General features: G+C 44.6%; 2 protein-coding genes across 6 annotated transcripts in view; one reads left to right on the top strand and one right to left on the bottom strand.

The window, feature by feature from the left end:
- The window catches only part of C1H1orf105 (chromosome 1 C1orf105 homolog), a 48,041-nt gene that overhangs the window by 13,966 nt on the left and 20,323 nt on the right, over positions 1-13,752 (bottom strand). Inside the window, exons 1-3 of one of the 3 annotated variants that reach the window (XM_054525428.1) lie at positions 10,359-10,684; positions 9,523-9,608; positions 6,165-6,255 (exon numbers count right to left, since the gene is read on the bottom strand). In XM_054525428.1, coding sequence (XP_054381403.1) covers positions 6,165-6,255; positions 9,523-9,608; positions 10,359-10,415 — 234 coding nt within the window. In that variant the 5' untranslated portion in view covers positions 10,416-10,684. Of the gene's footprint in view, positions 1-1,520; positions 1,704-6,164; positions 6,256-9,522; positions 9,609-10,358; positions 10,685-13,752 lie in introns of those variants that run through there. The other 2 variants (XM_002809793.4, XM_009240915.2) reach the window with 2 other exon arrangements.
- PIGC (phosphatidylinositol glycan anchor biosynthesis class C) lies at positions 10,388-13,236 on the top strand. Of its 3 annotated transcripts, none has more exons than XM_063726458.1 (2): positions 10,388-10,692; positions 11,852-13,236. In XM_063726458.1, the coding sequence occupies exon 2, from the start codon at positions 12,066-12,068 to the stop codon at positions 12,957-12,959; it is 894 nt and encodes a 297-aa protein (XP_063582528.1). In that variant the 5' UTR covers positions 10,388-10,692; positions 11,852-12,065; the 3' UTR covers positions 12,960-13,236. The 3 variants fall into 3 exon arrangements, with proteins under 3 accessions (XP_063582528.1, XP_063582529.1, XP_063582530.1); XM_063726459.1 differs by having other exon boundaries at positions 10,591-10,696; XM_063726460.1 differs by having other exon boundaries at positions 10,621-10,692; positions 11,837-13,236.

A 13,752-nucleotide genomic window follows, 5' to 3' on the forward strand; every position in this document is an offset into this window, starting at 1 on the left:
GCAATGCTTGGGTAGGTGTTTGTGGAGTTAACAAGGATGGTGAGGGTGTTACAAGCCCGGGAAACACTATACAACAACCTGGAAGAATAATCTAGCAAATCAGCTTCGGGTAAGTGAATGTAGGTTGGGATGGACAGGTTGTCTGGTGGGAGGATGAATGGAGTGAGAAGAGAGACTAGAGAGGAAATGTCTGTGGATATTGACTCCTCTGCTTTGGGCTGATTCAACTTTCTACCATGTCTTCCTGATACCCCTGGGGGTGATATCCCCTGAAGCTCCAGCTCCTCCTTCCATCCCTCACATCTTTGAGGTATGAGAGTGAGGTACATTTCTGAAACTGCAATTAAGGTAGGACACACTAGATATCATACAAGAGGCACTAATACCTCTGTGCCTTCAGAAAACAGAGAGACCACTTCTGATTGGAGAAATCAGGAAAGGCTTCCTAGAAGTGGAATTTGCACTCAGTCTGAAGGGATGAGGAAGACCTGGACAACGGAAGGCAGATATGGGAGAATCCTTGGGCAGGTTTGTTTTTAGTAGAGTTATAAGTTCTTCACTGAAATTATTTCCTTCACCTTTTTCCAGACTTCTGGTTTCTGCTAAGACTACTATTAGCCCCTATAGGAAGTGGAATCTCAGAGCTCATTGCAAATCAAGCAACAGATATTATTTGCAGGATCTCCAAAGTGCATTGCAAGATCTTGCTAGGTTAATAACAACTGTAAATGTGACTACAGAGTCCCATAACATAATGACTGTCATCTCTTAGAATCTGAGGGATGAAATACTTATATATTGTCCCACCTGGCCTTGATAGCTACTCATTTAAGACATAGTGTAGGTGTTACATCCTCAGAAAACCTTTCTCCTGGGCCTGCTACCATTTCTCATCCTCCTAACCTCAGTTGGGTGCCTGCCTCTTTGACTGCATCATAAACTTGGTCTAGCTTTCTTTGTATTTGCACTATTCTTGATTTTAAATGTGTTTATTTCCTCCACCGGGCTGAGAGTTATTATATTTAAGAGCAAGAATCATGTTTTACACATCTTTGTATTCCTAGAACTTACGATAGAACCTGGCACACAGCAAGTATTCAACAAACATCGGGCAAGTGAATGAGTCATTGTAAGCAATTTAAATTATGAGGTCTAAATATAGACACAATCAACATATATATATATATATAAAACAAAAAATACATATATAAATGAAGATCACTATTATAACACTGTCTTCAGGGAAATGTTACAGAACATTAGTGTTGTAGTACAACAAATTCATTCTATGTAATGCACTGGGGAAGAACACTGGCTAGACACCCAAAAAGCTCTGTTCCAGTCCTGGCTTACAAACAACTTGGGTGACTTTTGTCAATTATATAAACTCTCCAGGTCTCCCTTCCCCTACCGATAATGGTCTTTGTGTTCAAAAAGACAGAGGTGGATGCTCTAATCCTGTCCCTTTACACTTTACATGCAAAGGTAAAAAGCAATCTTTGATCTGTGCTGTACTCTACCTCAGACTCGCTATCAGCTGAAGCCTGGCCTCCAAGAAGAGCTGTTCCATTTCTATCTGGAGAAAGGATGAGGGCATTGAAGAGTCGTGGAAGGCAGCTGTGACAGGCTACTTTAAAGGTGATGCAAACATTTGAGACTCCATGTCCTGCAGGCCTCATTTCCTCCATTCTGTCTTGCTTTCTTTCCCAGCCCTGAAATCCAGGTCTTTGGTCTTTTTCTTCTATTGCATTCCCTTCTCACTCGGTTTCCTTATGACCAGCTCAGCAGCAATAACAGGAATGGAGAGGGAATTGTCCGCATTCACAGCACAAGTCCCTGGTTTTATCAGGTCTAGAGCCAGAGGGACTGGAATGTTAATGGGGCCCTCATTTCCCAAGCAGCTGTCCTCTGGATAGCAGATGGCAGTTGTGACAGGAGAGTGACAGCAACCTATGTGTAGCCTGGCCAAGGTATGATGCAGATTTCAGCCAGTCCCCAGAAGCCAAAACACATTTGACAATTGGAAACATCCTCATACCCTAGGCCAATATCTGCTGCGGTGTCTAAGGGCTGACTCGTGGCCCAAGGCCATGGCCTTCTTGAACCCTTGGTAAAGAAACAGAGAAACATATTTCTCTCCATCTCCCTCTCCCTCTACTCTCCTTTCTTTCTCTCTTTCACTCCCTTTCTTTCTCTCTCTTACACACCTGTTCACATAAAAAACAAAAATGTAAGCACCAGCTTGTGATTAAAACAGGCTTCACAAGCACCCTGTGAGGAATACTGACACATTTGCCTCTGTCCTTTCCTTCAACACCTCTATTTCTTTTCTCCTTCCCACTTGTAACTTAACTGAGAGAGACCTGATAGGACACTTGGTTCAAATCTTTCAGTTTACCCAGGAGAAAGCTGTGACCCAGAAAGATTAAGAGATTTGTCCAATGCCACATCTATTGAACTTCAGTTGGCTAGAAAGTTTTTGGATAAAAAGGATTATCTTTCCTCAGGGGAAGAGTAAACTCTTAGAATCCATATAAAGGCCAGGCATGGTGGCTCATACTTGTAATCCCAGCACTTTAGGAAGCCAAGGCAGGCAGATCATGAGGTCAGGAGTTTCAGACCACCCTGACCAACATGGTGAAACCCCCTCTCTACTAAAAATACAAAAATTAGCCAGGCGTGGTGGCATGCGCCTGTAATCCCAGTTACTCAGGAAGCTGAGGCAGGAGAATCACTTGAACCTGGGAGGCAGAGGTTGCAGTGAGCCAAGATCGTGCCATTGCACTCCAGCCTGGGGCGACAGAGCGAGATTCCGTCTCAAAAAAAAAAAAGAATCCATATAAAGGCAGAATTATTTCTACCACATAGAATCCCAAAAGTAGTGCTCAAAGAACTAATTTCAATATTCAAAAAAACCTTATGATATTACACATGTTCCTTCTATCTGAAAATATCAGCCATTTTAAAAAATAAAGCTGAATATACTTAAAAAAACCCGAAATGTATACAAAATAATAGACAGCCATGTCCCTACATTCAGACTTATTAAATTTGATTTTTATTACCATCACTATTTTAGGTCTATAGCATTTAATATTCTCTTTAAAAATTGTATTTGTAATTATATGCACTAGATCAACATAAGCAATATAAATACGAAAATGACTTAGGAGTATATGAGGTCGTTTCCTTGGTAGTTATGAGCTTTGAAAATTTAGTCAATGTGAGAGAAATAATAAAAAGAGAGTTCTTAGTGGTGAGAAAATAGAAAGTCAACATCCTATCCATCTTCCCCAGCTATGCCTCTGCTACTGCACAGTCTTTTTAGCCAGGGCTTTTTGCCACAGGTCTGCTAAAAGCAAAATAAATAATGTTCTTATCTTCACTCTGACTCATTAGACTGGAAGAACAAACCCAGATCAAAGTGAGTAGAGAGAGAGTGGGGGCAGGAATTGAGAGGGTGGAGTGGCATTTTATAATCTATTAGTAACTGAGGAGCTCTAGTTAATTTACACCCAGTACCAGCAAGTGGGCAAAGGGGTTTCAGAGTCTCCAGCTGCAGTTTTCCGGGTCACCCCCACACACCTGCCGTTCCTTTGCCTTGGATCACTGAGTCAGTCACCTCTTGGCCCAGTTACCCAACTATCATGATGCACCTTTCTGTTTCTCAGCACCTTGAGGAGTCATGAGTGGATGCCTGGAAATGGCAGGTGAAAATGAAGAAGCTTCTCCACAGTAGATGTTTAAACGAGGAAATGTTTAGGCTTCATTTGTCTTCACTAAAAATCTTTCTTCTTTGATAGACCTGCCTCTCCTTTTGTTTTGTGTTTTTTGTCCCCCACCTCTGTGTGTGTGTTTCTATCTTGCTTTCTGTCTCCCTCTCCCTGTTATTGTGTCTCTGAGCCTGTCTCCCCTTTGTCTAGTCACTAGGAAATACTGCTCCAGGCACACGTGCACCTGCCTCAGCCATGGGGTTGCTCCAGGGCGGGGGAGGAGTAAGTGGGTGTTTAAAGTTCTGCCCTTTGACCTGTGACGGTGAAGAGGAACGCAGCCAGGTGGCAGGAGCTTTGCACCTCTGCACAGGGTCCAGGGTCTCCAGTTGGCCTCCGGATTGCCAACAGCTTCTTGTCAGGTCCCTGATTTAGAGAATGAAGGAAGAGATCCTGTTCACAGTACATTCTACTCCCTTGAAACACAACAGTTTCTTTCCAGAAGGGAGCAGCTGCCAGCTGAATCCACCTTTACCTCATGGCACGTATGTGCAGGCCTTCATACGCGCAGTAGACTCTGGGAGCCAGATTCAAATTTGAGGATGTCTGTGTGACAGGAAAGAATATGACTGGAAGTACCGGCCTGGTGCCCCAACAGAGCAAGGATCCCGGGTTCCCTACTTGTGTTTCAATCTGCAGGGGTGACTCTTTCTCACGTGCAAATCAGTGGAGGGTCAGCCCCTAACAGGATGAGAGTGAGGGTGAGGTTGAGGGGCCTGTATTCTCTACTGGTAAAAGCAACCTATTTGAGACTTCTCATGGGTCAGCTGGGAAACTGGCCTCCGAGGCACCCTTTGGGCGGCGCAGCTGGAAGCTGTTGCTCTTAACTGTCATCTAGTGGCTAACTATGAATATTGCAGCCACAAAAACCGCTACACCCTGCTGGAGAATGGCCTCTCACTCCCACTGGTCGTTAGGATTGGCTTTCCTTCCCCATTCTCCACTCCAGCCAGGCTGGGGCCTGGTGTCCTAGTGCCTAGGTTGCCACACTACAGAGACCCAGAACAAACCTGAGATGAGGAGGCATTCAGCGGCAGGTGAGACCTGTCTAAATAGGAAGTTCACAGCGACTTGATGACTGGAAGGCTTCTTGCTGGTTCTGCAGCAATTGCTAAGCCAGTCCTGCCTCCCCGCTCATCCCCCACTTCTACCCAGTGCATGTCATGGCCATGTTACCTACTTGCCTGTCCAGGGTGTTAGGGGGACTAAGAGATGACTCTTAAGCAAAGCTTGGACCCTAACACTCTGGTGTTGAAAACCTTCAATGTGTCCTCTCTGTTCTTGTCTGTTGGGCCCTGTGTGCATTAGCTGGGCCCAGCCGTGTCCTTGTTTCCCTTTCATGTGTGCTCAGAATTCCTTGATATTCTTCAGGCATTTCCTCCCGCACACTCAGTCTCCACCTCTTTGCTGATAAGCTTCTCTTTCCAGTTCTTCCTCCACCCCTGGCTCTTCCCTCCACTTGAAAACTGTATCTTCTAGATCCAGTGCAGATGACACTTCCTCTTGAATCATTCCCTCACTTCCACTCTGCTTGCCCAACCTGGGAGTAACCTTTGCTCCCACCTTCTCTCACAAGTGCTGTGCCCTGTCTCTGAGACGCATTCTCAGTTGTGTCCCTGTCCGGTCTGCTCACTCATCTGCGTAGCTGCAGCTGACTTACTCATCTCTGATGTATTAAAGCAAATACAATGGCCTCCGTAAACATATATTGACTGACACCAGGGCTCCTAATAATTGTGGCTCACATTCACTGAGCTCTTGCTCTGGGTTGGGCACTGTGTCAAGTGCCTTAGGACGCTGCTTCAGGCACTGCCTATGACAGCCCTGTGAGGAATGTGCGATTTTTCTGGTGAAAAAATTGTTTATCTCACCATATGTTTTCTCTCTTTCTCCACCTCAGGGAGGTTCTGACTACCCAAGCACTGTAGCCTGTGTGCTTGCTCCACAGTGACATCGAGGGTCACCTGGCAGCCGGTCATGGTGGAGGGGAAATGAGGAGTTTTTAATTTAAAATTCCACAGGTGTAGGGAGTTGTAGGTGGGAGACATAAGCAATCCTTTGGGGGGAGGCAGTAGAGACTCCAGATTGGTTCCAGTCACAGGCTGATAGGCATTCCCTGGAAGTCTTGGGGCAGATTCCTCCATACTAATTTTTAGTTTCCTCTTTTGTTGATTCTAACCTTATGCCTGTATTCTTAGTTCTAGTGAACTGGGGCCCTAAGGCACTTGAGACATAGTGAGGGGAGTGGGGCCATTCATTTCATTTAACAAATATTTATTGAACACTGATGGTGTACCAAGCACAGGGCTGTGCTAAGGAGATGGGACATGTATTCATATTCTATGTCATTCTAGAACTGCTGTTGGTTTCATTTCAACAAAAATTTTTTAGTACCTTAGATAAAACATCTGGAACTTGAAACAAAATTGGCAAATTCATATTCTTCTTTGATGAAGTCAGAAAAGTCGCAGAGGAATGAGGATATCTAAGTAATTAAAACGACAGAAAGTTAGAACCACAGTCCCGTGTTTGAAGAGCCAGGCCTTTGGTTGTTTCTGAGAGAATACAAGGGACACCACAGGGAGCTACCTTCCATTCCAGTTCTGGAGGACTCAGGCCATTGGGGAGCTCCCAAAAGATGGATTTGCCCTGCTATGTCACTTTGGCTTTTCTGTCCCTTTTGTTTTGCACTAACCAATTTTGGATTGTCAGACAGTGTACAAACAAGGCAGGATAAAGATTGTTCACAACAGTAGATGTGTAATGAGCAAAATGAATCCCAGGTTTCCTCTTTGAAAGGGTCTGCACTCAAGTTTTTATGTTTAACCTGCACCTGTCCCCTTTCGTACCTGGGCTGACTTCTTGGAGTTTGTGTCCTTGCACCCTGAAACAATCCACCTGTTTCCTCCCACAGAACGTCTTCTCCCTTCACCCATTCTTTTCCTTTGGAACATTTTTTCTTTCTAGTTAGCAGTTGAAGCGGTGATGTTGCAAGAACACCAGTTCCTTTTACAGGGTGACCTGCCTGCGCTCTGTCTCACTTGGCACTGTGGTTCATTTCATCACAGTGTAAGGGGCCAAGGCCTGCAGGGGCCTGATAATCATAGACTGTGTGTGTGGCACCATTCATACCCCTGGCATCCAAGAAATAGAAACTCAGAATGCTGGCAGTTTTGCCGGGAACACATCTCCTCTCTAATGAGGAAAGATTTCATTGTCCATTGTTTATTTAAAACAAAGGCATGTGAAAGGAGTTTGATGCTCATGAGGCATTTCTTGTTTCATTTCTCCTCACACTTCCCTGGGCCCTGTGAGACCACAGATGGTGGGTCTGACATGAGTGCCCTCAGGGTCTTTGTCTTTGATATGGGAATAGGCTATCTTGGACTTGTCACCCAAATGCTGACCAGCAGAGACCAGGAGGCCAGTTTAGAACTCCTTCAGCACACAATAATCTTATATAAACAGGACCTTAGTGTGACTTGAAGGGCTTTGGAGACTGACGATGAGTGTGGCTTCGAAATTGTCAGGCCAACCTGAGGGAGTCCTTGAAGGAAGTGGGTCAGTACAGGCACTTCTTATTACAGCCCAGCCTCACCTCCTCCAACCCCGTAGGTGTGTTTCCATTGGGCACACTTGGAATTACTCTGAGCATATTTGGCTAAATGTTCCTTTATCTTTTTCAGACTGTTCTGCATTAGAACTCTTTGCTCAAGGGTATGTAATGCTTAAGGCACATTGAGAACTTTCTCCCAAAGTCTCAGTAAGGGGCTTTGCCAAAAATAAACAGCTTGGAACCCAGAGCTTTGGCCCACATGAGGAGCTTTTAATCCTTAAGATCTTTTGATACTTAAACCATCCTTTCAAAAGACTTTACATTCCTGTCTTGTCGTCCTGAGAGCTCAGGGCACCTCAAAGGTGCTGTTCGGTCACCTTTGTTGTGAGGTAGGTATATTACATTTTTCTGATTGCTACCCCAATCCTCCCAGAATAGCGATGAGTAGAGCTTCACTGCCTGCCTAAGGTAATTTCTCCTTGTGCCTAGCTTAGGTTTGGCTGGCTGGAGGAAAAACTACCCACTCCCTTTCCAGCTGGCTGTCAACAGACTGTCTGCTCTGACCCTCCAGGACCTGGCTGTGAAAGTGAACAGGTGCTGCCGATGCCCAGTTGTATTCTGGGCCTACACTTCTCCCTGATCTCCACCCTCTGCCAAAGGCTTGTATAATTAGAGACCAAGGGAGCTGGGGGCAAGAGAGCCATGCACAAGGATACTTTGCTCTTGGCTGCTGGGGCAGGTCTAGTGGGCATGGGGGTAGTATGGGATGGTGGGATATTACCCTATTAGATCAAACACTAGCAATTTCACAGAAAACATCCAGATTTCTAGTACTGTTAGAAGACCCAGTGGATCTGGCCTCTGGACTCACATGCCTGCAGGTAACACTGCTGGGGTGGGGGTGGGCTGAAGGGGGGAGGTGATTTCCCGTTCATTTCAGTCCTATTTGGCCAGCTGTACTCATTATGCCCCTCATCTGACTGCCATGGGCCTGTGAGTTTGTGTCCCACCCTCAATTAAAATATGCTAGACTGTCCTTACTCATGCTGATCCATGCAGTGTTAACAACTCTTAATAAGCACTCTATCACTTAGTACTTTTGTTTCTTAAATAGGCCTTTGAGTTTATTGAACCTCTGATCATCTGCTTTAGCTACATTCAAAATTATGTAAAAATAACACAACTGAATAACAAGCACTTGAAAGCACTTGTGAATTTTGTTCTGAAAATACTAAAACTGTCTACCTATTTACTGAGAATGTGATTTTTTTTTAATGTACAGTAGACAAAGCAAAGGTACATGTTACTAAAATGGGGATGTGGAGACAGTGATGGGAATTTGCTTATGAAGTCACTTATCCATGGGCAGGAGGGTACATGGTAGTTATCAACAGGAGAAGAAACTCTTTTTGGGGAGTCTGGCTTTTCTAACGAGCTGTTTCGCATGCCAAGGAGTCAATCCTTTTTAGTCTGTCATGTGCCTTTGGAATGGCCTCTATGCCTGCCCTTTCTCTTTCTCTCTGCCCTCTTTCTGGTTTCTCTCATTCACCCCAACACTACTTCACACCTACCCTTCCGTCCATGTCCCCTTCCCAGAGTGGGGTTTATCACTACACTTAGGAACCATTTCATCAAAAATGGAGAAGGAACACGGTAACCCAATTATTTCAAGAGACAGCTGAAATGCTCCCTAGATATGTAATTCCTGCAATTTTGAAAAATAGATCTATGTGTCATATAGTAGTTTGTCTGGAAGGAGTAGATCTAACAGGATTGTAGGAGGGTGCCTCAAAGTTACATACAGAGTTACTATTCTGTAAAGATGGGAACTTACTGTTCTAGACTTTTGATGGCAAAAATGTGAAAAGTTCAGACTATAGCAGTGGAGAAAATGTGGGGTGAGAAAGAGGATGGAAGTGTTTTGAGAGACAGTGTCTAGGGGCAAAATTATCTTATATTGTTGAGTGGTAGTGGTGGAGAGGGAAATAATTTGAGATCTCATCTCCTCTAGCCAGGCCTATACTCAGTGATCATTTTTTTCTGAGAAACCCGGAATATTTCTATTTTTAAAGCACTTGACTTGAGTTTCTCAATGGATCAAATGTGCCCTCTGATAATTGTCCCCATCCCTTAAGAAGAAATCATCTTCTGTGAGATGTTTCGTAAAACTTTTACTGTCAGTGGCTGAGAGGTTACCTTCTGGGAAGGCTGAGCACTAATGGCTTGTTTACGAGGCTGGCCTCACTAAGCCAAGGAATCTTGTCAAATTTTGGAACAGAAGCCTAGAGGGAAATAGAGAACATTTTACAGAATGTATCACACTTAAACACTGCTATCATTATGATGGCCAAAGTCAGCTAGTAGCAGCCATATAGTGAACACTTTACAAACCATTTTTATATTTAACTCTTTAACCATCCTATAAAGTAGCCAAGTGCAAATAATGTCATCTCCATTTTACTGATGAAGAAATCAAAGCTCAGGTAGTGTGATTTGCCTTGAGTCACTGAGCTAGTAAATGGGTCATGTTTTCTGATTTTTGTTTCCACTGTATCCTGTGTTTTCTACATCCCTTTGTTTCTTTATTACTTCCTTCTGTTTATACATCCTTTAATATTTCCATGAACTCAGTTTAATTAGCAATCTTCTCCTCACCTCTTTTAGGAGGTAAAGAGGAAAAAAACCAAGCTTTGAAGCTATAGACAACTGGATATTGATCTCTGTTCATCTACTTCCCAGGTGCCTGTCTTTGGACAAATACAACTTATCTGAGCCTTAGATTTGTCCTCTTTGAGGGGGGAGATGATATAATCAGTGTAAAGGTCAATGCACCAAAAAAGAGAATTTCATGAGAGCAGCAATTTTTGTGTGTTTCATTCACGGCTGTATCATGAGCACCCCAAGCATGGCTTGTTACGTGCAGGCATTCAATCAGTATCTGTGGAATGAACGCATGGGTGCATGGGAAGTCCCAGCTGAGGGCCTGACTTAATAAAGGAGCGCAACAAAAGCGGCTATTATCTCTCACCTACCGGCCCAGCCTCTTTCCTTGTCCTCTCTTGCCTTACCCAGCCCTTCAGATGGCACATCCCATCTTTCAATAGGGGATTGCTGGGGATTTGCCTTCCTAGGCTCAGAGCATTCGGGTTTGGGCCAGTCTCCAAAAGAGGAGCCCGGAGGTCCTCTGAGCAGCCAGGAGGGGGCAGCAGCCACGGCGCGATGGTTCCGGCTGGGGAAGGGTGCCCTCGCTGAGGAGATTGAGGCGGACCCGGAAGTGCTTGGCCACAGTCGCGGCCCCGGCGCCCCGGAGCGGGAAAAAGGCTGGGTGCCGCCGTGCCCCAGCTGCGCAGCCCTAGGAACTCTCGGGTAGGTGGGTTCCGTGTAACGGTCAGTGTTTCCGGGGCTCCTTTTCCTCTGCTGTCTCCCGCAGACCCAAGGCTGAGTGAGGGGCTGCGGCGGAAGTGGGAGGCCCACCCAAAAAGCCAAATGGGGGGCCAGAAGAGTGAAGGCGCACCCTGGGGTCACCCTACCCTACCCTGTCCCCTCCCAGCCCCACTCTGCGGGCGGGCGCTGCCCTTTTGGGCGTCGCAGACCCTCCAGCCCCGGCGGCGGCCTTAGGATTCCCGGGCTGGGATCCCTGCTGCAGAGAGGGGGTAACGGTGTCTGGCTTGCCAAGCAACATTTGTCGTGGTCTTCATGGAAGAAATAAAGTTGGGCAATATGAAATTTTTTTTTCCTCAAATTTGCCGGATGGCTGTGGTGTTTCTGACTCTTAGTTTTCTCATTGTGAAAAAGGGAAGATTATCTTCTTCGATCCTCTCAAGAGTTTCCTTGTTTTGAGTAGATTGATAGCTCTTTAAAGGATGCTAAGCTCAGCTAATGGAAGAAGAGTCTAGTTTCTTTGAGTCTTTGATTTTGGCTAAACTATAGAGCTCATACCTTTCTGTATGGTGCAGCTTACTATTGACTTTGGATTGGTAACTTAAAAAATACAAATAACATGCCTTTGAGAACCAATAAAAACTATGGATATTATCCCTATAAATTTACACAAATCCAGATATAAGCATGCAATGTGATATACCTAAGGGATATGTGAACCACTGAATTAAGAACTGGTTTAGAGAGAGATACAATGTGAGACACAGGCTTTGGGATAAGACTTTGGTTTGAATCCTGGCTCTGCTCTGTTACCTTAGGGCAAAGTTACTTAAGCATCTTGAATCTCAGCTTTTTTACCAAAGCAGGACTAATACTAACTTACAAGGTTGTGAGGATTAAGTGAAAGAAGATACATAAGGCACTTAGCACATAGTAGGTACTCAATCAGTGATAGCTAACAGATGTCTTTTATTATTCAAGGAATTATAATTTTCAAATCTGAAATGCAGTTTTAATGTCTCATAAGGTGACTACCACATACATTTTTCTCAGACTTTTAGTAAACTGAGTTGATTTGATTTTAACTCAGTACTACTCTTGACCTTTCACAACTTTCATAGGTTCACAGTCTCTCTTTTTCTAGGAACTTGGCTGTGTTGTCCTCCCTCAGAGACAAATTCATCTATTGTAGGCCTAGCCTGGGTTGCTGCCTTTGAAAACAAGGAAAGGTTGGTAGAACATCAACACAGCATGGAATTTCCAGGGAGGTCTCATTTCAAAACTTCATAAAGAACAACAACCACCTGGACTTCTGTGAGGGCGATGATTAAACTGGCCTGAGTTTGAATGAAAGGATAATGTGTGCTCAACCTGTAACTAACACCAAGGAGGTCAAGTGGCAGAAGGTCTTGTATGAGCGACAGCCCTTTCCTGATAACTATGTGGACCGGCGATTCCTGGAAGAGCTCCGGAAAAACATCCATGCTCGGAAATACCAATATTGGGCTGTGGTATTTGAGTCCAGTGTGGTGATCCAGCAGCTGTGCAGTGTTTGTGTTTTTGTGGTTATCTGGTGGTATATGGATGAGGGTCTTCTGGCCCCCCATTGGCTTTTTGGGACTGGCCTGGCTTCTTCACTGATTGGGTATGTTTTGTTTGATCTCATTGATGGAGGTGAAGGGCGGAAGAAGAGTGGGCAGACCCGGTGGGCTGACCTGAAGAGTGCCCTAGTCTTCATTACTTTCACTTATGGGTTTTCACCAGTGCTGAAGACCCTTACAGAGTCTGTCAGCACTGACACCATCTATGCCATGTCGGTCTTCATGCTGTTAGGCCATCTCATCTTTTTTGACTATGGTGCCAATGCTGCCATTGTATCCAGCACACTATCCTTGAACATGGCCATCTTTGCTTCTGTATGCTTGGCATCACGTCTTCCCCGGTCCCTGCATGCCTTCATCATGGTGACGTTTGCCATTCAGATTTTTGCCCTGTGGCCCATGTTGCAGAAGAAACTAAAGGCATGTACTCCCCGGAGCTATGTGGGGGTCACACTGCTTTTTGCGTTTTCAGCCTTGGGAGGCCTACTGTCCATTAGTGCTGTGGGAGCCATACTCTTTGCCCTTCTGCTGATGTCTATCTCATGTCTGTGTCCATTCTACCTCATTCGCTTGCAGCTTTTTAAAGAAAACATTCATGGGCCTTGGGATGAAGCTGAAATCAAGGAAGACTTGTCCAGGTTCCTCAGTTAAATTAGGACATCCATTACGTTATTAAGGCAAGCTGATAGATTAGCCTCCTAACTAGTATAGAACTTAAAGACAGAGTTCCATTCTGGAAGCAGCATGTCATTGTGGTAAGAGAACAGAGATCAAAACAAAAAAGAATAAAACCAAAGGCTTGGGTGGTGAGTGTACTTATCCTTTCTGTTATTTTGTGGATGAAAAAGCTTTCTGGGGACCTCTTGAATTACATGCTGTAACATATGAAGTGATGTGGTTTCTATTAAAAAAATAACACATTCGTCAAGTTGTCTCATGATTTTTCCATAAGCAGGAGGCAGACGGGCATGAAGAGTGAAGTGTGTGTGTGTGTGTGTGTGTGTGTGTAAAGTCACTTCTCTCTACCCTTTTCAATGTGCTAATGCTCTTTTATTTATCTAGGGCTCAAATCTTAGAACACACGGTGCTATGTTCAATTTTGTTGCCCAAGATCACAGAATTGGTTACCTAACCTTGACTCAGAGTTTCTACCTTGTTCTTAGGGAAGCATATACACAACTAATTACAAAGCAGAGTGTGATGTGTCATAATAAGCAGAATGCTAGGGGAAATTCAGAAGCTGGAGATAAATTTCAGCTGGAATAATTAGGAAATATGAGAGGCGGTGACATTTAAGCTTAGTCTTGGAGGATAGGGGAGACTTAAGTAGGCAAAAATGGTTTTAGGGCATTGTGGTGAAGGCCTTTAGAAGCCAGGTCAGTAATGGAAGCAAGTGAAACTGGCATACTTTGTGTGACTGATGGCAACTGTGAACAACTATGGA

The sequence above is a fragment of the Pongo abelii genome, chromosome 1 (assembly GCF_028885655.2).
Source record: "Pongo abelii isolate AG06213 chromosome 1, NHGRI_mPonAbe1-v2.0_pri, whole genome shotgun sequence".
Lineage (NCBI taxonomy): Eukaryota > Metazoa > Chordata > Mammalia > Primates > Hominidae > Pongo > Pongo abelii.

Excerpts from the sequence above, each read along its gene's own strand:
- PIGC (XM_063726458.1), top strand. The coding sequence starts at position 12,066 with ATGTGTGCTCAACCTGTAACTAACACCAAGGAGGTCAAGTGGCAGAAG.